The following is a 23,055-nucleotide window of genomic DNA, read 5'->3' on the forward strand; positions in this document are numbered from 1 at the left end:
AATCAAGTCATTAATAAGAATACATGTTTTAGATATCTTGGGTCTATTATTCAGAATTATGGTGAAATAGATGGGGATATTATTAGTAGAATTCAAGTTGGATGGTTGAAGTGGCGGAATGCATCGGGCTTGTTATGTGATAGAAATGTACCCCTCAAACTTAAGGGAAAATTCTATAAGATGGTAGTGAGGCCTGCAATGCTTTATGGTGCCAAATGTTGGCCATTAAAAGAGAAGCATAATTCTTTGTTAAGTGTGGCAGAGATGAGGATGCTCAGGTGGTTGAGTGGCTTTACCCTTAGAGATAGGATATGAAATGAGCATATACGTGAAAAGGTTGGAGTAGCTCCAGTAGAAGATAAGATTTAGAGAAAGTCGTCTTAGATGGTTTGGTCACATAAAACGGCGGCCTTCTGATGACCCGGTTAGGAGAGTAGAGGTATTAGATTTGACTTATGTTAAGAAAGGTAGGGGTAGACCTAAAAAGACTTGGTTAGAAAATATTAGGAATGACCTTTCTTTATTAGATTTAAACGATAGTTTGACTTTTAATAGGACACAATGGAGAAAAATGATTCATGTAGCCTACCCCACATAGTGGGATAAAGGCTTGATGTTGTTATTGTTGTTGCGATTAATAGAACACAATGGATAAAAAAGATTAATGCAGTTGATACCATGTAGTAGGATAAAGCTTGTTATTATTGTTGTTGTACACACATGCACTCAGTAATACTTTGATAAAAGATTTCCTATATGTGGCCGAGAAAATAAAAAGGAGTGTTGCATTAGGACTTAAGAAGCGGACTTGAATTAGTAGAGAAGGAATAGAGAGAGAAAAAGTGAGTGTGTCTGTGGAGAGGAAAATGAAGAGAGGATGAGATATAAAAGGAAAGAAGAAAGAACTTTTTTAAGGCCCATTTTATATATGTGAAGAACTATCTTGATGCAAGGCAAGTGCGGTAGTGCCACAAATGATGCAATAATAGACATGCATGATGGAACCTTATGAGGAGATTTCATGTGGATAATTTATGTTCTCTCTTGAGCATGGTTTAAAATTGCGCAATAAAAGGCGCGCCTCAGCGCAATATGGTCCATTTAAGCCTCAAAGCCCACGCAATAAGTTCAGATTTTGAGGCTTAAGCCTCAAGTTTACTGACGCGCCTCGCCTCACATATTTGAGGCGCCGCCTCTAAAAAAGCTAACATAATATATTTTTGTTCAGTTCATACCCCTCAATTGCCGATGTGGATTTCCTAGTGAAATGTCGACGTGGCATCAACATTTAAACCCTGGTACAGGTAAAATGGAAGAAAAAATTTACAGTTCATGCGGCGTTTTGGTTTTCAACTTCCAACATACGTTTCAAGCATTCACTCAAGAGCAATTTCAAGCATTCACTCAGTTCCTTCTCAGATGTCCTCACCCCCAAAGAGAAAGGTAATTTGTTTGCATGTTTTCTGTTCATGTTCTGCGTATTGTATGCTTATGCTATGCATAGGTGTTCAGGGTTTTGAAGTTCTTCGTATTTTATGCTTACGCTATGCGTATGCATTCCTTCTCGAAACTTTGTAAATGTTTGATACTTTGATGTCATCGTATTTTCTCTGTATTATGGTTTATGAATTTATGTTGAAATTTGAAATCTAAACCCTAACTAAATTTTAAGTTTTTAACAATTAAACCCTAAACTTTTAAAATAGAGTAGTTTGTGCTAATTTTGCGTGTAGGAAGTGTACGTTGTGCATAAGCACTGAGTACTCTATGCGTATGTTATGCGTATATTGTGCATGTTTGTGCGTATGTTGTGAGTATTCTATGCGTACATTGTCATGAATGAAGCCAAAGAGATGATTGCCTCCAACTTATGAGGCAATGAGGGAAGCTTTAGAAAAATTTAGAATATTATTGATGATAGGTGGGAGCTACAACTTCACCGACACTTGCATGCAGTTGGATATTACCTAAACCCTCAGTATCAATATGCAGAGAACAAGTCTACAAACCTTGATAAAGTTGGGATTGTATCATTGCATGGATCATCTAATAAGTGATGCAACTGAAAGATCAAATGCTGACATGCAATTGGTACCTTTTAGGAACAAATAAAGCTTTTTTGGATTACAACAAGCAAAAGATACAATTGCCAAACGATCTCCAGTTGAGTGGTTGATTCAATTTGCTGATGGGACTCCAGAATTGCAGCATTTTGCTGTGAAAGTTTTGGGCTTGACATGCACTTTATCTGGCTATGAAAGAAATTGAAGTACCTACAACTAAGTACATACAAAGAGGAGAAATTGCTTGTCGACATTGAGGATAAGATCACTGGTGTGCATTATGTACAATAGGAGACTCAAATATAGGAATTTGAAGAAAAAATGATTGATGGATGATGAAGATCCTTTGCTTTGCGAGGATGTGGCATCTGATGATGAGTGATTTATAGATGATGAAATTAAAGTGATGTCGTCTGAATTACAAGATGAAGATTTAAATGTTGATTTCTTTGATGGTCTTAAAGCATCTACATCCACCACAACTCAAGAACAAATCAAAAAAGGTATATAAATAAATCACTTTTCTTAGACATTTATTATTGTATTACACTATTATTCATTATGATATTTTTCAAAAATATTTAACGAAGAGGACGATAACTGATAATGAGGAAGAAGGAGCTGATTGGGAGACATTGGACTCTATAGGAGAGGAGGAAGAGGAGAGAGCAGTTCATCATAATGATGATTCAAATGAAGACCCACTTAGTGACAACTGATGAGTGATGACAGTGTTGATGACCAGTGAGTTCTTATGTGATATGTTAATGTCAATTGCTATTTATCTTGTGCATTTTTATATTTTATATATTATTTACTCATTAGTATATACAAAATTAATCATTTTATGTTTACGCAATTTTTTGATTTTAAGGCTTACGCCTCAAAACGCTTTGAGGCTTACGCCTCGCCTCACGAACGAAAAACGCCTCAATACCCAATTACGTAATTTTAAACCTTGCTCTTGAGTGATTCTCACTTATGTTTAGCATGAGTTGGGCTCTTCATTTTTGAGGTGAAATAGACTATACTTAATTTTGGGGAGTATTTTCTTGTGCCCCACTTAGTTGGTACATCTATGTGGCTTCTTCATGGTGAATCAAATTTTCTATCCTCTCCCATTGCTATTAGTGTGTTTCAGTCAAACCAAATATCTTGGTGTCTTCATGTGGTGTTTGATCTCTTTAATTAATTGTATTAATCATATTCACTACTGTAAAAACACTTGCATTAAAGTAATGTCTTTCATAACAAAGACAATTACCACACCTTATCTAAACATTCACAAGATTACAGGATTAGGTAGCACACTACCACCTGATAATGGTATTTAGGTTTAACAATGTGAATACCATCATTGAACATGTGTTATATTTTAGGAAAAGCCTAAAATAATCACCCAACTATTCGTATGTGTCCAATTTAGTCCTAATCATTACATTTCTCCAATTTAGCTCATCGACTACACAAAATTGATCTCAAATAATCCCCAAGAAATTGATGGATTTGGGATACAAGATTGATCCCAATTTAATCTCTCGACTCTACAAAATTTATTTCAATTTTGTACCTAAGCTATCATTTAGGGTCAATTTTGCGTGGTTGAGAAACTAAATTGAAAAATATGATATTGAGACTACATTGGCTGCATATGAATGGTCAGAGTACTATTTCGAGTTTTTCCACACTATATTTTTCAAAAGCTCATAGATGTAGTATTTTGCCTAATCCTTTAATATAAGAATCTTTTTATGATGTATGATGAGTTTAACAGTAAAGCAAAGAAGTGCTTCACAGCTCAAAAAGTTGACAAAGTTATCCAATAAGTAGACAAGTAACTCTATGATTGTTGTTTAAATTAATGAAAGTAGGCAGGAAAAGTAAAATCGGTCTCTCTAATTAGGTTATGAAATGGACCAAACTTTACCACACTAATTTAAGAATCTTTTGATGATGTATAATGACTTTAACAGCAAACCAATGAGGTGCTTCACAGCTTAAAAAGATGATGAAATTATTGGATAAGTAGACCAGTAACTCTATAATTGTAGTTTCAACAGATGAAAGTAGGAGAGATAAGTAAAATCTGTCTCGCTAATAATGTTATGAAATAGACCAAACTTTACCTGTGCACTATGAATTCCAAGGAAGAAGTATCTATAGATAGTTCCCACTACAAGATACCCTCCCAGAAGGCAAATAATTCTGCAGAAAAAAGATGAAGTCTGTTCATTATAATATTTTCTAGATAAGGGAAAATAATAAGAATGATAAACACGAGTGCAGCAATTTCTAAATGAACTATTTTACAAGACAAAAAAAAACATACATAGTCATTAAAGTTCCAAACCACCCCCATCCTTTTCCATTAGCAGAAATGATTCTCGCACAACCAGATGGATGCCTAAGTTCTGTTGCCTACAGATAAAATCAATATGTATGAATTACAGTTAAATAGTCTGCCTACTCTATGATGCGTTTCAACCTTTTAGAGTTCCATTTATAGCTTCAGTTCAACGGTTAAATATATATCAAGTACAACAAATAACTATACAACTGAGAAACATAAAAAAAAAAACAAAAAACTATCACAGTTAAGGAAAATGATGCTCAAGCATATAAGACGGGTAGAAATAATGACATAAAATTTTGTGATGTTCTCACATCTCACAAATCTTATCCCAGACTAATTAGTATAGCCGCACACAAGTAAATTATCAGTGGGACCACAAGATTCAATGGATAGCAACTACAATGAGTTAATAGACCAACAGATTGAGTTTTAAATGCAGTGAAATAACTTGAATACTCTTTCTCAGGCCTGAAGAAAAATGATTCTCGATTTGGTGGGAGTTTCATATGTATTATGTAAGACATAAAATTTAGTTGTCAATATTCACAGATCATAGAAATTGATCAAGAAACTGCATAAAACAATGACCATGATCTTTTGCAGTTGCTATAAAACATTCTCTTATTATTCTGGTAACGCTACAGAGCGCACCCAATGCACAGACAGATTTTGAAACAAAATTAAATCTGGAGCAGCAAGGATATCAAATTTTCTGATTACTGTTCAAAACATTGAGATTTGTCTGAAGCATTGCAATATATAAGATTTTTTTTATAATTGCTAATAACCTAAAATGGCATGTTAGAAATGGAAATCAATGGTGTGATGTAAAAAAAAAAAATTCGTGTGCTGTTAATGTTGGGTCGGCCAAACATATTAAAATAACTTGCCAATGAATCCTAAGGCACAAGTTGATGACTTGCATTAGTATTGGTCTCGTTTCAACGAGTTATAGTTATTCTTCTATTATCTTCTCTATTGAATCGAAAAAAAAAAACAAGACAAGAAACGACATAAAATGTTTCTCTGATCATAAAATTAAATGCCAAGAGAATAGATTCAATAGGTGTAATTTAAGGTTGAAAAAAAAAGGAAATAAACATAATCCATTTCTCTAATAATTTGATTCAATGCCAACAGAAAAGAATCTATAGGTTCCTCCTTTAACAACACTTCTGTGGTTGTCATTTGTCATTTAGGACACTAATGTAATTTGCTTTTTGCTATCTACCTCGATGGTTGATACAAGGGAACTTTCTACAAAATGATTCCTCCGAGTTATTCTGAGCTAGTATTGATTATAAAAAGCTTTATGGGATTTCGGCATCCTTTCATGAATGTTGAGGATTTCATCCCTAGCTCTCATTCCCCAATATAAGTATTCAAATCCAACACTGTTTAAAAAAAAAAAAAAATCCTAAAACCTGCTACTAAAACCTACAGCCATTCAAATTCAATTTGTCAGTCTCCACAAAATCAGCTCCAAAAAATTAAAATTCAACAAGTCACCACCATGGTTTAAAATTGCGCAATATGAATGAGGCTCGCCTTGAGGCCCGCCTTTGCGCAATTCAAGTGAAAAGCGCCTTGAGGCTTATGCCCCAAGTTTTTTTTATGAGGCTTGTGCCTCAACTTGGTTGAGGCCCACCTTAAGGCGTGCCTCGCCTCACTGGCGTGAGGCTTACGCCTCACCCAATATATATTAAAACTTACATAAATCTTGAAGTAAAGCCGCGAACAAATCACACTTCATGTATCCCCTAGTCTCAACAACTTCTTCTCAACTTCCTTAACCTCTAACCCATCTCCTTCGCCACAATCACCAACCTCAAGCCTCCTTCAAGGATCACTTGAAAGCTGCACACCGCCACCACCTCTAAAAATTTTGGAGTATTAATCTCATCTTTATGTTGATGAAAAATATTTTTGAAAGAGGAAAATGGTTGAAATAAATGAAGAAGAAGTATATTGGGAGGCATTGGACTCCATAGATGAGCGGGAGAGATCAATTTGTTATAATGATGACTCAAACAAAGATCCCCACAGTGATGACAAAACAGATGATTTTTTAGTTGCCAACTTTTCAGCCTTGTTTAAAAATTAAATGTAGATGAGTAGGGAATTGCGAAATAAAGAGTTTGAAGTTAAACTTAATGTTATATGATATTTTTATGCAATTTCTATATTTAATAATTTTTTACTAATGTAATATTTGCATTTCAAGTATATTTCATGCAATTTATCACTAGCCACTTTACGTCTCGTGCAATTTTTTATTTCATATGTATGTCATTGTGTTATTTCATAGTTCAATAGAAAGATAATGCCATTTTTTAACATATTATTTGAGTATTATATAAAAATTTACTTTTAACATTTATTTGCACTTAAATAATTTTTTAATTTTGAGGCTCACGCCTCAAAACATCTTGAGGCTTACACCTCGCCTTACAAACAAAAAATGTCTCAATACCTAATTGCGCATTTTTAAACATGGTGATGACAGTGCTGATGACTTATGAGTTCTTATGCGATATGTTATTACTATTTATTTTTGGAATTATATGTTAATGAAAAGAATATTGTGATTTGGGAAAGATGGAGTTTGAGTTGAACTATATTTCATGTTGTCTTATTATTGGGATATTTTGATTTCACTTCATATCTTGTGCATTTTTATATTTTATATATTATTTACTTATTAGTATATACAAAATTTATTATTTTATGTTTACGCAATTTTTTGATTTTGAGGCTTACGCCTCAAAACTCCTTGAGGCTTACGCCTCGCCTCACGAACGAAAAATGCCTCAATACCGGATTACGCAATTTTAAACATTGGTCACCACCATAAATAGCCTACTATAAAATAAAAAATCAAACAAATGTACAAGAGACTACATTTTATTTCAGACCATGAACCACTTTATGAAGAGCCTAAATAATTTACTATTTTTCAATTCAAGTTCTTAACAACTCTCCAATCATTCATATTCAATACCTAACATCATCCAATCCAACTAGGTTTCTCTACGAATGTTGGATGATGCTTCAGTTGATATTCTGACCTTTTCTTTGGATCATCCTACTCCTTTTGCACCCTCATCTCCTCGTTGTCCAATATTTGATATTCCTAGGGTTTTGACTGAATCTTCAGTTCAATTGTCACCTTCTCCAATTGTCCCTTGCATCTCAGAGGGTCTGAAACTATTATTGCAACCAACAACTTGATTCCTCCTACCATGTAAGCCCTTAAGGTTGATTCCTTCACTAATATTGTTGGGAGATTGAAGGCTTTTGGTTGTAAGCAGGCTTCACCTACTCATTTTCCCTTGCTATCATCAAAATCAACCTCCTCAACACAAACAACCCTCCATATTTTATGGCAACCCAACTCTTATTTACTCAGATGCTCAGATTTCCGAGCCAGCTGCTCCATTTTCCTTATTCATCACGGTTAAGTTCTTGATGGGGCTCCCCAATCTTGAGATTATTTGTTCATTTTTGTCAGATTTGCATTTCATTGGTTAATATTCTATCAGACTTCTTGATCCTCATCATATTATTATCAAATTATCAGCTAACCAGATAACTGTAGACTTTTTTCTCCTCTAGCTTGCTATGTATGTGGTTATTTGATGCAAATGTAAATGTGGTCTCCTCACTTTAACTAATTTATGGAACCTCTTATCACTTAGGTTTGAGTTTATTTTTCTCCACTTCAACCACACTATTTTAATCAATCTACATTTTATTCTCCAGGCTCAATCTGTGGCAAACTATTGCAAGTAGTGTGGTCCAGTTTGACTTTCTAAATCTTATGTGGCAATGATTCTAGTTGAGATGGATATTATTCTGATTCTAAACAGGAAGGTTTGGATTAGATCACCCTCTTGTGGATATTAACAAAATGTTGAAATTGAATGCATTTTATTCTATTGCACATCTTACAAAAATTTTGGAAGCAAATATTCTGATTGCTTCAAAACTCATCCAGATTACGAAATTAATCTGCTATTAGTTCAGACAGTCATGTTTAAAGGGAGTATTTAGATAATCAAAACCTATCACCACCACTCGTGTAGGTTGCTACTCCATCCTCTTCAACATCAACCATAACCTTCTTTGATAACTCAAAATCACCATCTCTTTGTGATCTAAGAGTGCTTATATTATTTCTGTAATAACGTTTTTGTCGTAGCTCAAAATAAATTTCATAAGTATTCTTCATAAAGAGTATCAATCCATGTTCATGGTTCAGATTAATCTTTTTCATAAGTAATCTTATCATAGGAGCGGTTACGTGAGTTCCTAGTATTTTTATCATGATTAGGTCATTGGTAAACTCTAAGACTTGGATCATTCAGCATAATATTATTTGCCGAGGAAGTACACCTTGACCCCACCGCATGAGGTACAATTGGCTCAAGTGTTTGGGAGCCTATCCCAATAATAGATCAATTTCATTGGACAATTCATCCTTGATGGTTGCCAACTAAATATGGAAGGGATGTGCCTTCACCAAAGTCCCTTTGTATTTCAATTAGGTTTCATAGTAATTAGATTTGATGAAAAATAGAGCATCAGATCAACCCATAATATAACTGAAGTTATTCTCAAGGATTTCTACAAGTATTGGAAGCTATCCTACGATTTTTAGGTTTTTTCCCCATTTAGCTCAATTACTCAATAGATTATAATGGCTAGTTACAACCAAGCTGAAATTATACACTTGGCCTGTGGGTCATGAAGTTGTTGCTTCTAATGTGTCCAGGGCTTTACTTTGGAGTTCACCTTTCTAATCATCATTCTTGTAGATATGTCTCAGAGGCATATATCACATCCTATATCTATAAATTACATTCGGAAAGTATAAAAAAGACTCAATCCTACAATTCAAATATTATGAAGCATATAACATTTATAAATATCATCATATAGTTGTCTGACACTCATAGAGTCAAGCTAGCTTCTATCCTATCTGCCATGCCTACTTACAGCTTTTAAATAATGCTTGCAAGAAAACTTGTTAGATGACAATTATTTATTATTCACCTCTTTTGGGCATGGCCACCTATATGGAAGAGCATATATCTCTATTATTCAAGCACTTAAAACAAGTGTCCGCAACACAAAATTTATATCAATCATCACTTAAACATCACAATCACATGCACAAAAGAGAAAAAAAATCATAATCCTCGAATGCCTAGGAGTTGTGTATCTTGTGTGAGCTGCTTGTGTGGCTATCAGAATATGAATGAGTGTTTTGTTTTACTGTGGAATAGGAAGAGATTTAATTTTTAATCCAAGGGTTACTTCACTTTTAAGTTGTTTGTGACTTCAATTTTTTTTTTTATTTACTTTTAAAGGTGCATCATATTTTTTAAGGGTAATGAAAGATTAAAAAAGTGGAATGACTGCATCATTGATTCTTGAGATTTTATGATTGAGATTCTATGAATGGCAGGCTTACCTCAAAGCAAGTACCGACAAAGTGTCCATCAGTAACCAATCGAACATAAACAAGCAGTTGCATTTGTGAGTGGAGTTTGTGTGGATTTTGTTCAAATAGAGGAAAATAAGATGAAAGAGGGTCTGTGCAATTTCACTCGACAGAGAGGAAAAAAGAGAGAGAGTTAAGAGGCAAGGAGAGAGACAAAGGCAGAGAGAAAAAGAGGAGAGAGAATGAGAAAAGATATGAAATTGTTCACCTCTGACTTTGCTTTCAATGACATTTGGCACCTTCGATGTTGTCTACGATATTGTTCAATTGCTTTGACATTGCATTGGAAATCTTTGACACCTAGTTGGACAAGGAGGCTAAAATATCCTGTTTATAACATAGAGGTAATATTTATTTAGGTTTTCAACCATAATTTTATAAAACCTGATTTTGATTTTTTCTTTTTTTAATATTGAAGAAATTTGTACCAGGAAGATTAAGAGTAGAGGAATTGAATGGAAGTTTAATTGTGATCAAGTAGCACAAAATTTAGGTGAAGGCCTACACGATGATTTTATAAAAACTTAAAAGGTATTGACAATATATTCATCTAATTATCTTTATATATATGACACCAGAATTTTCAATTTAAAATCTTTCAACATGTATAAGCTCCAAACTTTTGTTTAACTAAAAAACAGTAGTGTCAGAACTTCTAAGTATAGAAAATAAGTAAATTAAGGTACAGTGTTTGCATAAATAGTGCAGGTAATTTTGTAGTTTAATTCTTTCTAACAAATTAAAATGATAAGAATTTGTTTTATGTATCAATATGATTATGGTATTCAATCGGTGAAGTTTTAAGGATTAAAGAAGAAAAGATAATTGTCTGAGATCGAGGTTGGTTACATGATAGAAATGATATAAATGCTAAAGAATACTCAAGTGAATTATTTCTTTCATTTGCATAATTACACTCTTTAATTACATCAAGGATCAACCTTAAGCCCATATCTTTTTTCTTTAGTCATGGATGTTCTCACAAGACATTTGTAAGAGGTTGTACCCTAGTGTATGCTTTTTGTGATATTTTTCTTGTTGATAAGACGAGAGGAAGTTGAAGATAAACTTGAATTATGGAGGTCAACCTTAGAGTCTAAAAGTTATCGTTTGAGTAGATCTAAAACTGAATATATGGAGTGTAATTTTAATAGTAATAGATCTAATGAAGGGATTGTGATTTTGGGCAAACAAATCATTAATAAAAGTACATATTTTAGATATCTTGGGTCTATTGTTCAGAATGATAGTAAAATAGATGGGAATATTATTAGTAGAAATCAAGTTGGATGGTTGAAGTGGAGGAATGGACCGGACTAGTTGTGTGTTAGAAAAGTCCCCGTCAAACTTAAGGGAAAATTTTATAAGATAGTCACGAAACCAGTAATGCATTATGGTGCAGAATGTTGGCCATTAAAATAAAATCATAATATTAAATTAAGTGTTGTAGAGATGAGGATGTTCAGGTGGATGAGTAGCTTTACTCTTAAAGAGAGAATATGAAACTAGCATATACGTGAAAAGGTTGGAGTAGCTCCAGTGGAAGATAAGATTAGAGAGAATCGCCTTAGATGGTTTGCTCACATAAACCGGAGACCTTCTGATGATCCGATTACGAGCGTAGATATATTAGATTTGACGTATGTTAAGAAAGGTAAAGATAGACCTAAAAAGACTTTGTTAGAAAATATTAGAAATGACCTTTCTTTATTAGATTTAAATGAGAATTTGACTCTTAACATGACACAATGGAGAAAAAGGATTCATGTAGCTGACCCAACGTAGTGGGATAAAGGCTTGATGTTGTTGTTGTTGTTGCATAATTACACTCTTCAAAATTTACATTAACATGAAAATATTTAATTAAAAATCATACATGTGTAATTAAAATATAAATATAAGAACATAACTGAAAGGAATATATTGAAAAGACGTGTGTGCATGTTAAACAAATAAATTCACCCCTTATGATACTAAGGACAAAATGATTGGCGCATGTAAAATGGAAGAGATTAGAAAAGAAATGAAATGATTGTACCTTAACTAGTGCAAACTTTAAACGGTACTCCTCAGTTAAGTGTTGCATTAAAAGATTAAAGTGAAAAAAAAAACCATAAATGTTATATTCTACAAAATGATGCTTCTTTTATCTTATCAAATACGCATCTTTAAATTCTCATAAATAAAAAGTTTCATGATTATTTCAGATGACTCATATGCATATTATTATCTATTTATTTGAAATGGATATATTATAAACTATAATTAGCCACGAAGTTAGTTGTTTGAAACTCAACCAATTAAATTAATATATCAGGTAAGATTCCTCCAGAAATAGCCGACAAAGAAGATTTTGTATAAAGAAGAAAAGATGTGAATGAGAATATGTATGTAATGATTCTCTATCATGGGTTTCAATTCAATTTTTTGAAATTTTAGAATAGATTTGAGTTGTATATGGTTTAAATTATGATGGATAATTAGTGGCTCTTTGTAAATTTCGAAAGATATTTTATTGGATTGTTGTAACTATTGTTTGAAAGAAATTTAACTACATCTAACCTTTAGTTCCCGACTTGATAATTCAAGAACTCAGTCCAAATTGTGACACAAATAATACAAAATTCTTCTGTTCAATCTTAAATGCAGCAAGTGTCATAGTGAATTAGAAGTAAGCATGCAATGAAACCAGTTCGAATGAAAATACGATGAATGCAACTAATTGGAAAATTAGAAAGTGACGATTTACATGCAAATTATGGTTTGATATCAAATGCAAAAACTTTACCTTTCATTCAATGCTCATTTAATTGTCCCAAGCTAACTTCTTAGATCCTAATTTATAGTGAAATGACACTAGGGTTATAAAAAAATCCCGCATAAAAAATTACAGTAAAAATAACAAGGCATGGATTAAATCTAATAAAACAAATTCAATTATTTCTTAAATAAAAATAATGCTATATAAGTCAATGGATTATTTAATCAATCACTCCATTGAAGTCAAGCATAAGTTCAAATTGGATGGCTGTAATCAATTATACATGTCAATATTTGTGTTTGCATCTATGATGCACAGACACGGATACATCACGACACAGATACGGGACACGTCAGTTATTGAAAATATAAGACTTGGACACGGGTTGGACACGGTATTATAGTTTTTATATTTAAAAAATAGTGTATAAAAATTAAATAAGTATAATTTTAAAAAAACTGAAAATAATAAGTCAATTAACTAGAAATTGTGCTTAAAATGATTAGTATTAGGATGTTAAGAGTCAGATGTTGATGTCGTTTATCAGTCACTGAGAGTGGAGATGAAAAGACCTTCATTGCCAAAAAGAAATGAAAATAAGAATATTCGATGATTGGGTATTAAGTGCGGACGTTGATTTGGTGTTGTGGATAGGAAATAAGAAATATAGTTTAAATCCCGTCAAATACAAGAAATTATATTTTAAAAAAATCATAAAATATTTAAGATACGTGTGTCGGACACGCGTGTACAATTTGTATTTAATATTTTTTAATCGGACACGTTTTCAGCGTGTCCGACACGTGTTGGAGGAGTGTCAGACGAGTGTCGTGTCAGATACGGTGTCAGACACTGCATGCCTCTTTGAGGAGAAGGGTCGGTGCATCATAGGTTTGCATCTGTGTGTTTCGAAATAAGTGCAAGATAAGTTCTTGAACTATGTAAAAGTTGTTATGAACTCAAATTTAACATCACTGGTTGCTCCCATCCCTTTAAATATGACAGTTTTCCAAAGTTTCAATAACATATGTTATAATATAGATAGCTAAGAATAGGTCAACCTTCATTTTGATTCTTTAACACTCTTAATAGATGAATTATTATCCAGGGGCTCTGCTGGCATGAAAATCTCATAATTTCAACCATCAAGCTAACTTTCCACTGCTCTTGTTTAGCTTTCGAAAAAAGAAAGTGAATGACTAAAATGGATATTACATCTTTACTTTCGTTGAGAGCATCAAAACGGATTTAGATCATCAAGGGATACTCACATAGTCGCAGTCCCCTGTAATTGTCAATGAATTTGATACCTGGAAAGCAGATAGAAAAATAAATAAACTAATAAATAAATATCTAAATATTTCAACATTAACATGGAGAAGTTGGCAGAGTTTTATTAGGTATGCCGTTGTACTTCCATTATCATTCCTTACAGAATAAAATGCAGAATAAGAATTCATAGAGCTGAATGATGGGTTAATAGTGATGGCAATGATCATAATTATTAACATCCACTACTTCTTTCAACCAAATTTATATTAAGCAACAAAAGTTGAAATTGGATGTATAATCATCTGCATCACATAAGCTATTACAAGCTCGACAGAAAATTACATTACTATGAGAAAATCCTCATGTGTGGATATTAAGATTTATTAGTGCACTTAAGAGTTCAATCATTATAAATCACAAAAACAAACTTTTGCCAGTTCATCCTGATATGTTTTCTCATATTGTGATTAACAAAACTGGAAATTGGGTGGGATATGCGAGTGTATAATGTTGATGAGGCATGGAAGAAAAAGAGGGAGTTTATCGAGCATGCCCTAGCATTTACAAAGTTTAACGAAAAAAAACACAGCATATCAGCAAGTTCAAGAGGACTTGCTCTGTAAAATTAAGATATTAATTACAAAACAAGAAAACATCTGAAAAAAATAAATAAACTCACTCACTTGAACATTATTTGAATCGCAAATAACTGAGACAGAAAGGGAGCAATTCTCCTTGGAACCACTGGAAATCATCTTGACAATGACACCTTTTTGTGGATTATCTTTTTCTGTTCATTAAATCATTGGTAAAATAGCGCTGGTTTTTGAATAAAAAAGAGAGTAATAAAGCACATAAGGACAAATAACATGCTAATTTTAAAATAAAAAATTAGAGGAGATTAGAATAATTTGAAATATTTAGAGCAATCAGTATTTGACACGTGCTACACAAGATGATAAGAAGCGTCAAGCAAGCTAACACTTCAAATTAAACTACCAAAAACAAAACGATTTATAGAAATCCCAACCAGTTGAAGCAAAAAATAAGGAATACAGAGAAGGTTACAAAGAATTTTGTAAAACTATTTAGAGATGCCACTGAAATATTGCATCATGTATTACTACCATATCTTTCTCTTCCAACAGTTTCAGTTTCTGATTAAACAGTTATATAACGTATAGAATTCGTTTGTGAATGTATTTGAATATCTGATATACACTAACAAGAATTAGAGAGAATTGGTTTTGTATTTTATTCCAATATTTATGTAGGATTTATAAAATCATATGAGAACTTCTAATGGTAAACATATAAAATCACAAAACAATAATTACAATTGTCCAGCTATTGAAGAGAAGAAAGAATAATTACAAAGTCATAGATTGATAAGTAGACATTGTGAATCCCATAGATTAATGAGATGTTAGCGGAAGAGAAAAGAAAAAGGGTGGAAGTCTATGGAGAGTGGAAGTTCCCCAACAAGTGGAAATTATGTAAGTGTTTCACACTCCTCCAAGCGAATGAATGTGATGAGGACATCTTCAGATATTTCGACACGTGTACCATCGGAGACACCGGAGATCGACGGCTACGATCAGGACCATATATTTTTTGAGTCATTTATGTAGTAGTTTATTTTATTTTCAGTTTTTACTATTTTACCCTTATGGGTGATCATTTGATGTTGTAGCCCCGAGGGCAATTAAGTCTTTGTTTTCTTTTCTTTTGGTGAGACCTATATATAGGTCATTTCTATTGTATTTGGGATGATGAATATTGATATGAAATTTCAGCTTTGATTTTGGATCTCTTTGTGAGTTCTAGAGTGAGTGGTGAAGCCTAGGAGAGGCTCAATCAAAGTACCCAACAGCCCCTGTGTAAAACCCGCAAATGACGTTTTTGACCTCGCACGCTTTTCAAAGCGTCGCGGCGAGATTTAAGCGAAAAATCTGAGGTCGTCGGATTTTGGCGAAGTTAATTTTATAAAATAGAGCGCAAAATTCTGATCAAATTGGTATATAGAACTTGTATTTGATTTCGCTTAGTTTAGGATTTATAATTTCTTGAAAACTCTTAATACCCAAAGTACCCCCACTCCTTATTCTTGCATGGGTTACTTAAGTGAGGGCATGGGGGTCATTTAGCAAACTCTTTCCTCTCTATTAGGCCAAACCGAACCACCTCTCCCTCATATCTTTCGGCCAAACCAAGAGAGAGCGGAAGAGAGGCGACGGGAGAGGCGACGGGCAAGGTCTTGAGCGGCGGCTCCGGTGGCTTTTTCCGGAGAGGAATCTTAGGGGAATCGAAGGGGAAGCCAAGGGGAGGATAAGGTATGCATTAGAACTAGGGTTTTCCCCATCCTTCTCAAGATATGTGGATGAGAAGATTTTTTTTAGGGCTTTGAGAAAAGTTGATTTTTTTCTTAAGATTCTTTTGAGAAATGTTTAGGGAAGGGTAGTGTAATGTTCCTAAACCCTAATGTGCTTTATTCTCTTCAAAAATCTTTCTTTTCTTGTTGTAGTGATGTTAACATTCTTTACTTTATGATGAATTTAGTTTATGCCATGCTACCTTGTCTCTTTCTCCGTCCGATCTCTGTTCCCGCCTCGCACTAGCGAGCTAACCGGGCCGGGTCGTGACAAGAGTGATATCAGAGCAAAGAAATTTGAGGATATTGATTTTTGTGAAAGAGCCAATAGGATGATCTTATAGGTTAGAGTAGGTATAAAGTGGTTGTGCTTTGTATTGCTTATATTGCCTCGTTGTTTTGTTTCTCAGGGCTGAGGAACCTGAGCCTGATGCCACTGATGGCAATGCTGGAGAGGTCAGAAGAGAATTGCCATCAGCTGTAGAGCCTCAAGGCAGTAGTATTAATGCCACTATGGACTCTTTTACCCAAATGATGGATGACATGGCTGAAATGATCAGAAATACTCAGACCCAAATTGGAGGCAGTGGAGGTGCTCCAATGGACAAATATCTCAAGCTCTTTCAAGACATGAAGCCTCCATCTTTTGTAGGTGGTGGACCAGTTCAGGCAGAGGATTGGTTGATGAGAGTGGAGAAGATATTGGAAGGTATGGCATGCCCAGTGGACAGAAGGGTCACCTTAGCTGCGTATGCTTTTAATGGAGAAGCAGAAAGGTGGTGGAGAAGCCAATTGGAGGAAACTTTTAAAGGAAGACCTAGCAGTCAAGTGACTTGGGATGAATTTGTCAAAGTATTTAGAAATTGGTATGTACCAATGTCTGCTAGAAGACAAATGCAAGACAAATTTAATAGATTGGTGCAGGGAGACAAGACTATTACTCAGTATGAGGCTGAATTCACCATGCTCTCAAGGTATGCCTCACATGTAATCCCTAATGCAGAAGAGAAATGCCACCGCTTCCTATGTGGCTTGAGGGATAGCATTAGGCAACCTTTGGTCCCTTTGGGCATTGATGACTACTCTATTTTGGTGGAGAAAGCACGAAAGATTGAGCTAGATTTGCAGAGTACTCAGAGGAGGAGAGATTTCCAGAAGAGGAAGAGTGAGGATAGATCAAGGCCTACTCAGTCCTTTCAGTCAAGAAGACCCTCTTGGAAGAAGCTTAAATCAAACATTTCAGAGAGCAGTACTTCTTCAGCAGTATGCAATAAGTGTGGGAGAACTCATAGGAGAGAGTGTCTATCTGGCACCAATACATGCTTCTGGTGTCACCAACCAGGACACATGGCAAAGTCTTGTCCTCTCCTAGGACAAAGACCTACTACAGATGCTAAAACAGGAAACACTCTTCCTCAGAGGACAGCTGGCAGGCCAAGAACTGTAGAGTCTACTGGATCTACCCCATCACAAGGCCAAGCTCGTCCACCTGTTCAACCCAGAATTTATGGATTGTCGCAGAATGAGGCCAAGCATTCTCCTGATGTAGTCACAGGTATGAGATTTGTTTATGTCATTAATTTTCCTACATTATGTACATGGAATGAATGTTTAAAATTATGTTATCAGGGACAATCTTTTTGTATAACAAACCTGTAAGAGTGTTATTCGATACTGGAGCTTCACACTCCTTCGTTTCGGAAGAGTTTGTTGAGTCTACTCTCCTGCCTTTTTCATTTATAATGAAGCCATTGTCCGTGTTAATGTCAAATGGAACTCATGTAGAAACTAATCGGAGGTGTCATGTGGAGATGACTATTGGTGACAAGAACTTAGAAGCGGATCTTATTATATTGCCCTTAGCAGAGTTTGATACCATCCTAGGAATGGATTGGTTATCCTCTTATTTTGTAACGATAAATTGTAATAGGAAGGAGGTTATTTTTGGGTTACCCGGAGAGAGGAAGACTAAATTTCTAGGAGACAGAGGAGTAACTGCTATTATGGTTTCATCCTTAAAAGCTTACCAGTTATTGAGGAAAGGGCATGAAGGATATTTGGCTTATGTTAAGGAAGAGAAGAAGGAAGGTAAGGATTTGCAGGATATACCTATCGTGCAGGATTATCCAGAGGTGTTTGCTGATGATTTACCTGGCTTGCCTCCGAGCAGGGAGATCGATTTCACCATTGAGCTGGTTAGTGGAGCGGATCCTGTTGCTAAAGCCCCTTATAGGATGGCCATCAAAGAGTTGAAGGAGCTGAAGGAGCAGTTGGAAGAGCTGCTTAATAAGGGTTTTATCAGGCCTAGCACTTCGCCTTGGGGTGCTCCTGTGCTCTTTGTGAAGAAGAAAGATGGGAGTTTAAGGCTTTGTATAGACTACAGAGAATTGAACAAACTGACTGTGAAGAATAAATATCCTCTTCCGAGAATTGATGATTTGTTTGATCAGTTGGAGGGTGCCTCTGTGTTTTCCAAGATAGACTTGAGATCAGGATACTATCAGCTCAAGGTCAGAGAAGAGGACATAGCAAAGACAGCATTCAACACTAGATACGGGCATTTTGAGTTTACAGTGATGCCTTTTGGCCTAACAAATGCCCCTGCAGTGTTTATGGATCTCATGAATAGAATCTTTAAGGATTCTTTAGATCAATTCGTGATTGTATTCATAGATGACATACTTGTTTACTCCCCAGATGAAAGAATGCATGCAAATCATTTAAGATCAGTATTATATACCTTAAAAGATAATGATTTGTATGCTAAATTCTCCAAATGTGAGTTTTGGTTGAAGAGTGTACACTTTTTGGGTCATGTGATTAGCAATGGAGAGATCTCTGTGGATCAGCACAAGGTGCAAGCTATAGCAGATTGGCCACGACCCACTACTGTGACGGAGATCAGGAGCTTTTTGGGTTTAGCTGGTTATTATAGAAGGTTTGTTGAGGGGTTTTCTCGTATAGCTATGCCCTTGTCTAGATTGACTCAGAAGGCAGTGAAGTTTGTATGGTCAGATCAATGTGAGGAGGCTTTTCAAAGGTTGAAGCAATGTTTGGTGACTGCTCCAGTGCTTACCATTCCGTCAGGGACGGATGGATTTCAGCTTTATAGTGATGCTTCTCTTAAAGGATTGGGTTGTGTATTAATGCAGAATGGAAGGGTCATTGCTTATGCTTCAAGGCAACTTAAGAACCATGAAAGAAACTATCCAACCCATGATTTAGAGCTAGCTGCAGTGGTTTTTGCCCTTAAGATATGGAGGCATTATTTGTATGGGGTGAAGTGCGAAGTTTTTACTGATCATCAAAGCTTGAAGTACATTTTCACACAGAAAGAGTTGAATTTGAGGCAGAGAAGATGGTTGGAGCTTATCAAGGATTATGATTTGGATATCCAATATCATCCAGGCAAGGCAAATGTTGTAGCAGATGCCTTAAGCAGGAAGACTTCCAGTGCCAGTTGGATGATTACACAACAACTGGAGTTGGTGAGAGATTTGGAGAAGTTGGAGATTTCTGTAGTTCAGCCCAATGATGCAGAGTTTATGGCCTTGAATCAGATGACTGTTCAGTCCACCTTGAAGGATAGGATAAGGGAATCATTGCCTCAAGATGCAGAATTTGAGAAAGTCCTAAGTTTGGTGAAGATTGGTCACGTGGAGGAGTTTGAGCTTGATGAGGATGAGTTACTCCGGTATAGAGGCAAAATTTGCATCCCAGATGTTGGAGATTTGAGGAAGGACATTCTTCATGAAGCCCACTATTCAGGTTACACCATTCACCCAGGTAGTAACAAGATGTATCAAGATTTGAAGGAATACTTTTGGTGGCCAGGGATGAAGAGGAGTGTAGCGGAGTTTGTGGCTAAATGTGCAGTTTGTCAGATGGTGAAGGTGGAACACCAAAAGCCAGGAGGTTTGTTGCAGCCTTTACCTATTCCAGAATGGAAGTGGGAAGACATAGCTATGGATTTTGTGGTCGGATTGCCTAGGTCCAGAACTGGTCATGATGCTCTATGGGTGATCATTGATAGATTGACCAAGTCAGCACACTTCTTGCCTATCAAGCAATCTGATGCTGTGGAGAAGTTGGCAAGTGTTTATGTTAATGAGATCGTTAGACTTCATGGTGTACCTAGATCAATAGTTTCAGATAGAGATGGGAGATTCACCTCTAGATTGTGGAGGAAGGTTCAAGAGGCAATGGGCACTAGACTCACTTTCAGTACAGCCTTTCATCCTCAAACAGATGGTCAGTCGGAGAGAACTATTCAGACCTTAGAAGATCTACTCAGATTATGTGTTCTTGACTTTGGTGGCAAATGGGAGACACACATTCCACTGATTGAATTTGCTTACAACAATAGCTTCCAGGCAAGTATAGGCATGGCACCGTATGAGGCTTTGTATGGAAGGAGGTGCAGAACTCCTTTATGTTGGGCTGAGACAGGAGAAAGAAAGATAGTTGGAGCTGACTTAGTAGATGATGCTACTGAGAAGATAAGGCTGATTCGTGATAGATTGAAGGCTGTGCAAGATAGACAAAAGAAGTACTACGATGCCAAGCATAGATTTGTTGAATTTGATGTTGGAGAGTTTGTATTCCTCAAGGTTAGTCCTATGAAAGGTGTAAAGAGATTTGGCAAAGTTGGAAAACTGAGTCCAAGGTATGTTGGCCCATTTGAAATTTCAGAGAGAGTTGGCAGTGTAGCTTACAGATTGATTTTGCCATCTCACTTGAGTGGAGTACATAATGTATTCCACATATCTTCTTTGAGGAAATACATTGCAGATGAAACTCAGAAGATCAGTACTGAAGCTATAGATATCCAACCAGATCTGACTTTTGTAGAGGAGCCTGAAAGGATCATAGATTATGATGTTAAGAAGCTTCGTAGCAGAGAGATTCCTTATGTTAAAGTTATGTGGAAGCATGGATCTGAGAAAGATGCTACTTGGGAGAAGGAATCAGAGATGAGGGAAAGCTACCCTCACCTTTTTGACTAAGGTATGATTTCTTATTTTGTCTTAAATTTCGAGGACGAAATTTTTATAAGGGAGGGAGAATTGTAAAACCCGCAAAACGTCGTTTTAGACCTCGCACGCTTTTCAAAGCGTCGCGACGAGTTTTAAGTGAAAAATTCGAAGTTGTCGGATTTCGACGCAAATAATTTTATAAAATAGAGCGCAAAATTCTAAGAAATTTGATGTATAAAACTTATATTTAATTCCTCTTAATTTGAGAGATAAAAATTTCCGAAGACTAATAATACCAATAATGCCCTTAGAGATTATTAAAGCTTGGAGAGTTTAAGTGAGGGTAATATGGTCAATTGCAAAATCCCCTTTCTCCCTTAATAGGCAAACCGAGCCCTCCTTCTCCCCCATTCGCACGAACCGAACGAAAGGGAGCGGGATTCCTTTTTCTTTTTCTTATTGAAGCATGAATTTTGTAGGAAGAGGGAGAGTTCTCTTTTTCTTAACTTAAGGTTTAGGAGCTTTATATAGGTTTGTAATATTGTTTGTTGTATCCCTTTTAGGTTTTGATCAATTGGAGGGAGAAGCTCCTAAGTATACTTAAGTGAAGACCTTTTTATTTGAGGTAGGTAAATGCAATACCTTTAAATTTTAAGAGAAAATGAAATTGTTATTATCCCTTCAAGCATATTTTGATTTATGCTCTTTAAGTTTATGAATCTCTTTTTATTATGGTTATGGATATGAAGTAAAGAAATCCCTTACTTTCAAGCATATTTCTTATGAAAGGAATTATTTATTTTATTGCACTTACTCTTTCTTGGTTAAGGAATAAAGAAAAGAACTTGCCCTTTTCATCCTATGTTATTATGAAACTATATGGCATATTAGGGGACATTTAAACATATGCATGTTATGAGAATAAAAAGATAAGTGTATGTGCATGTTGATGCGGAGATATCTTGGTAAAGGTGATGCTCTTTTGAGCATTGGTAAAGGTGATGCTCTTTTGAGCATTGGTAAAGGAATGACCTATTATGTTGTACCTGATCAGTACAAAATGAGATATCTCCGAGACGGGTGATTATAAATACATGTTATATTAAGCATATGAAAGGCATTGTGGTTTAAGGAAAAGCATTATGGTTTAAGGGAAAGTATTCTTTTATGTTTTATGGGAAGTGTTGCATCACAAGTTTATGTTAAGGAAAGGATTTAATGGATTACATTGAAGTATTCTATTTAATTTGCAATGAGTTCCATATTTCTTTTCATTCATGTTAGCTTCATTCTTGTTATTTTCTCTAAATATTTATTTGATAAAGCATTTGCCTATTGAGTTTGACTCACCCTAGTTATGGGAACTTTTCAGGAGACCCTGTTTCTAGATAATGGCTGACCCACCTCCGCTCACCTACCGTCGTAGGGAGACGACGGGTGGCAGGTTCTTTTGTGTTTTGCCTTTTTGTTGTTAGAAGATGAATTGTATAGATTTTTGGAAAGAACTCAAATATGATTTTTTGGAATCCTTTCATTTGGAAGAATTTTTGATGTAATCCTCTTTTTACAAGGTATGAAAAGCAAAAATTACTATTTGGAACTTTTAGTGGCTCTTTCTTTTCTTGTTGTAGTGATGTTAACATTCTTTACTTTATGATGAATTTAGTTTATGTCATGCTACCTTGTCTCTTTCTCCGTCTGATCTCTGTTCCCGCCTCGCACTAGCGAGCTAACCGGGCCGGGTCGTGACACC

At 35.2% G+C, this 23,055-nt stretch overlaps 1 protein-coding gene across 2 annotated transcripts in view; it reads right to left on the reverse strand.

Moving 5' to 3' along the window:
- Positions 1-23,055, reverse strand: part of LOC110108871 — a 72,035-nt gene that overhangs the window by 18,212 nt on the left and 30,768 nt on the right. For both annotated transcript variants that reach the window (XM_028693070.1, XM_020839707.2), the window contains exons 6-9: positions 14,639-14,745; positions 13,955-13,993; positions 4,393-4,481; positions 4,190-4,268 (exon numbers count right to left, since the gene is read on the reverse strand). In XM_028693070.1, the coding sequence (XP_028548903.1) occupies positions 4,190-4,268; positions 4,393-4,481; positions 13,955-13,993; positions 14,639-14,745 (314 nt within the window). The remainder of the gene's footprint in view (positions 1-4,189; positions 4,269-4,392; positions 4,482-13,954; positions 13,994-14,638; positions 14,746-23,055) is intronic.

The sequence above is a fragment of the Dendrobium catenatum genome, unplaced genomic scaffold, assembly GCF_001605985.2.
Source record: "Dendrobium catenatum unplaced genomic scaffold, ASM160598v2 fragScaff_scaffold_226, whole genome shotgun sequence".
NCBI lineage: Eukaryota > Viridiplantae > Streptophyta > Magnoliopsida > Asparagales > Orchidaceae > Dendrobium > Dendrobium catenatum.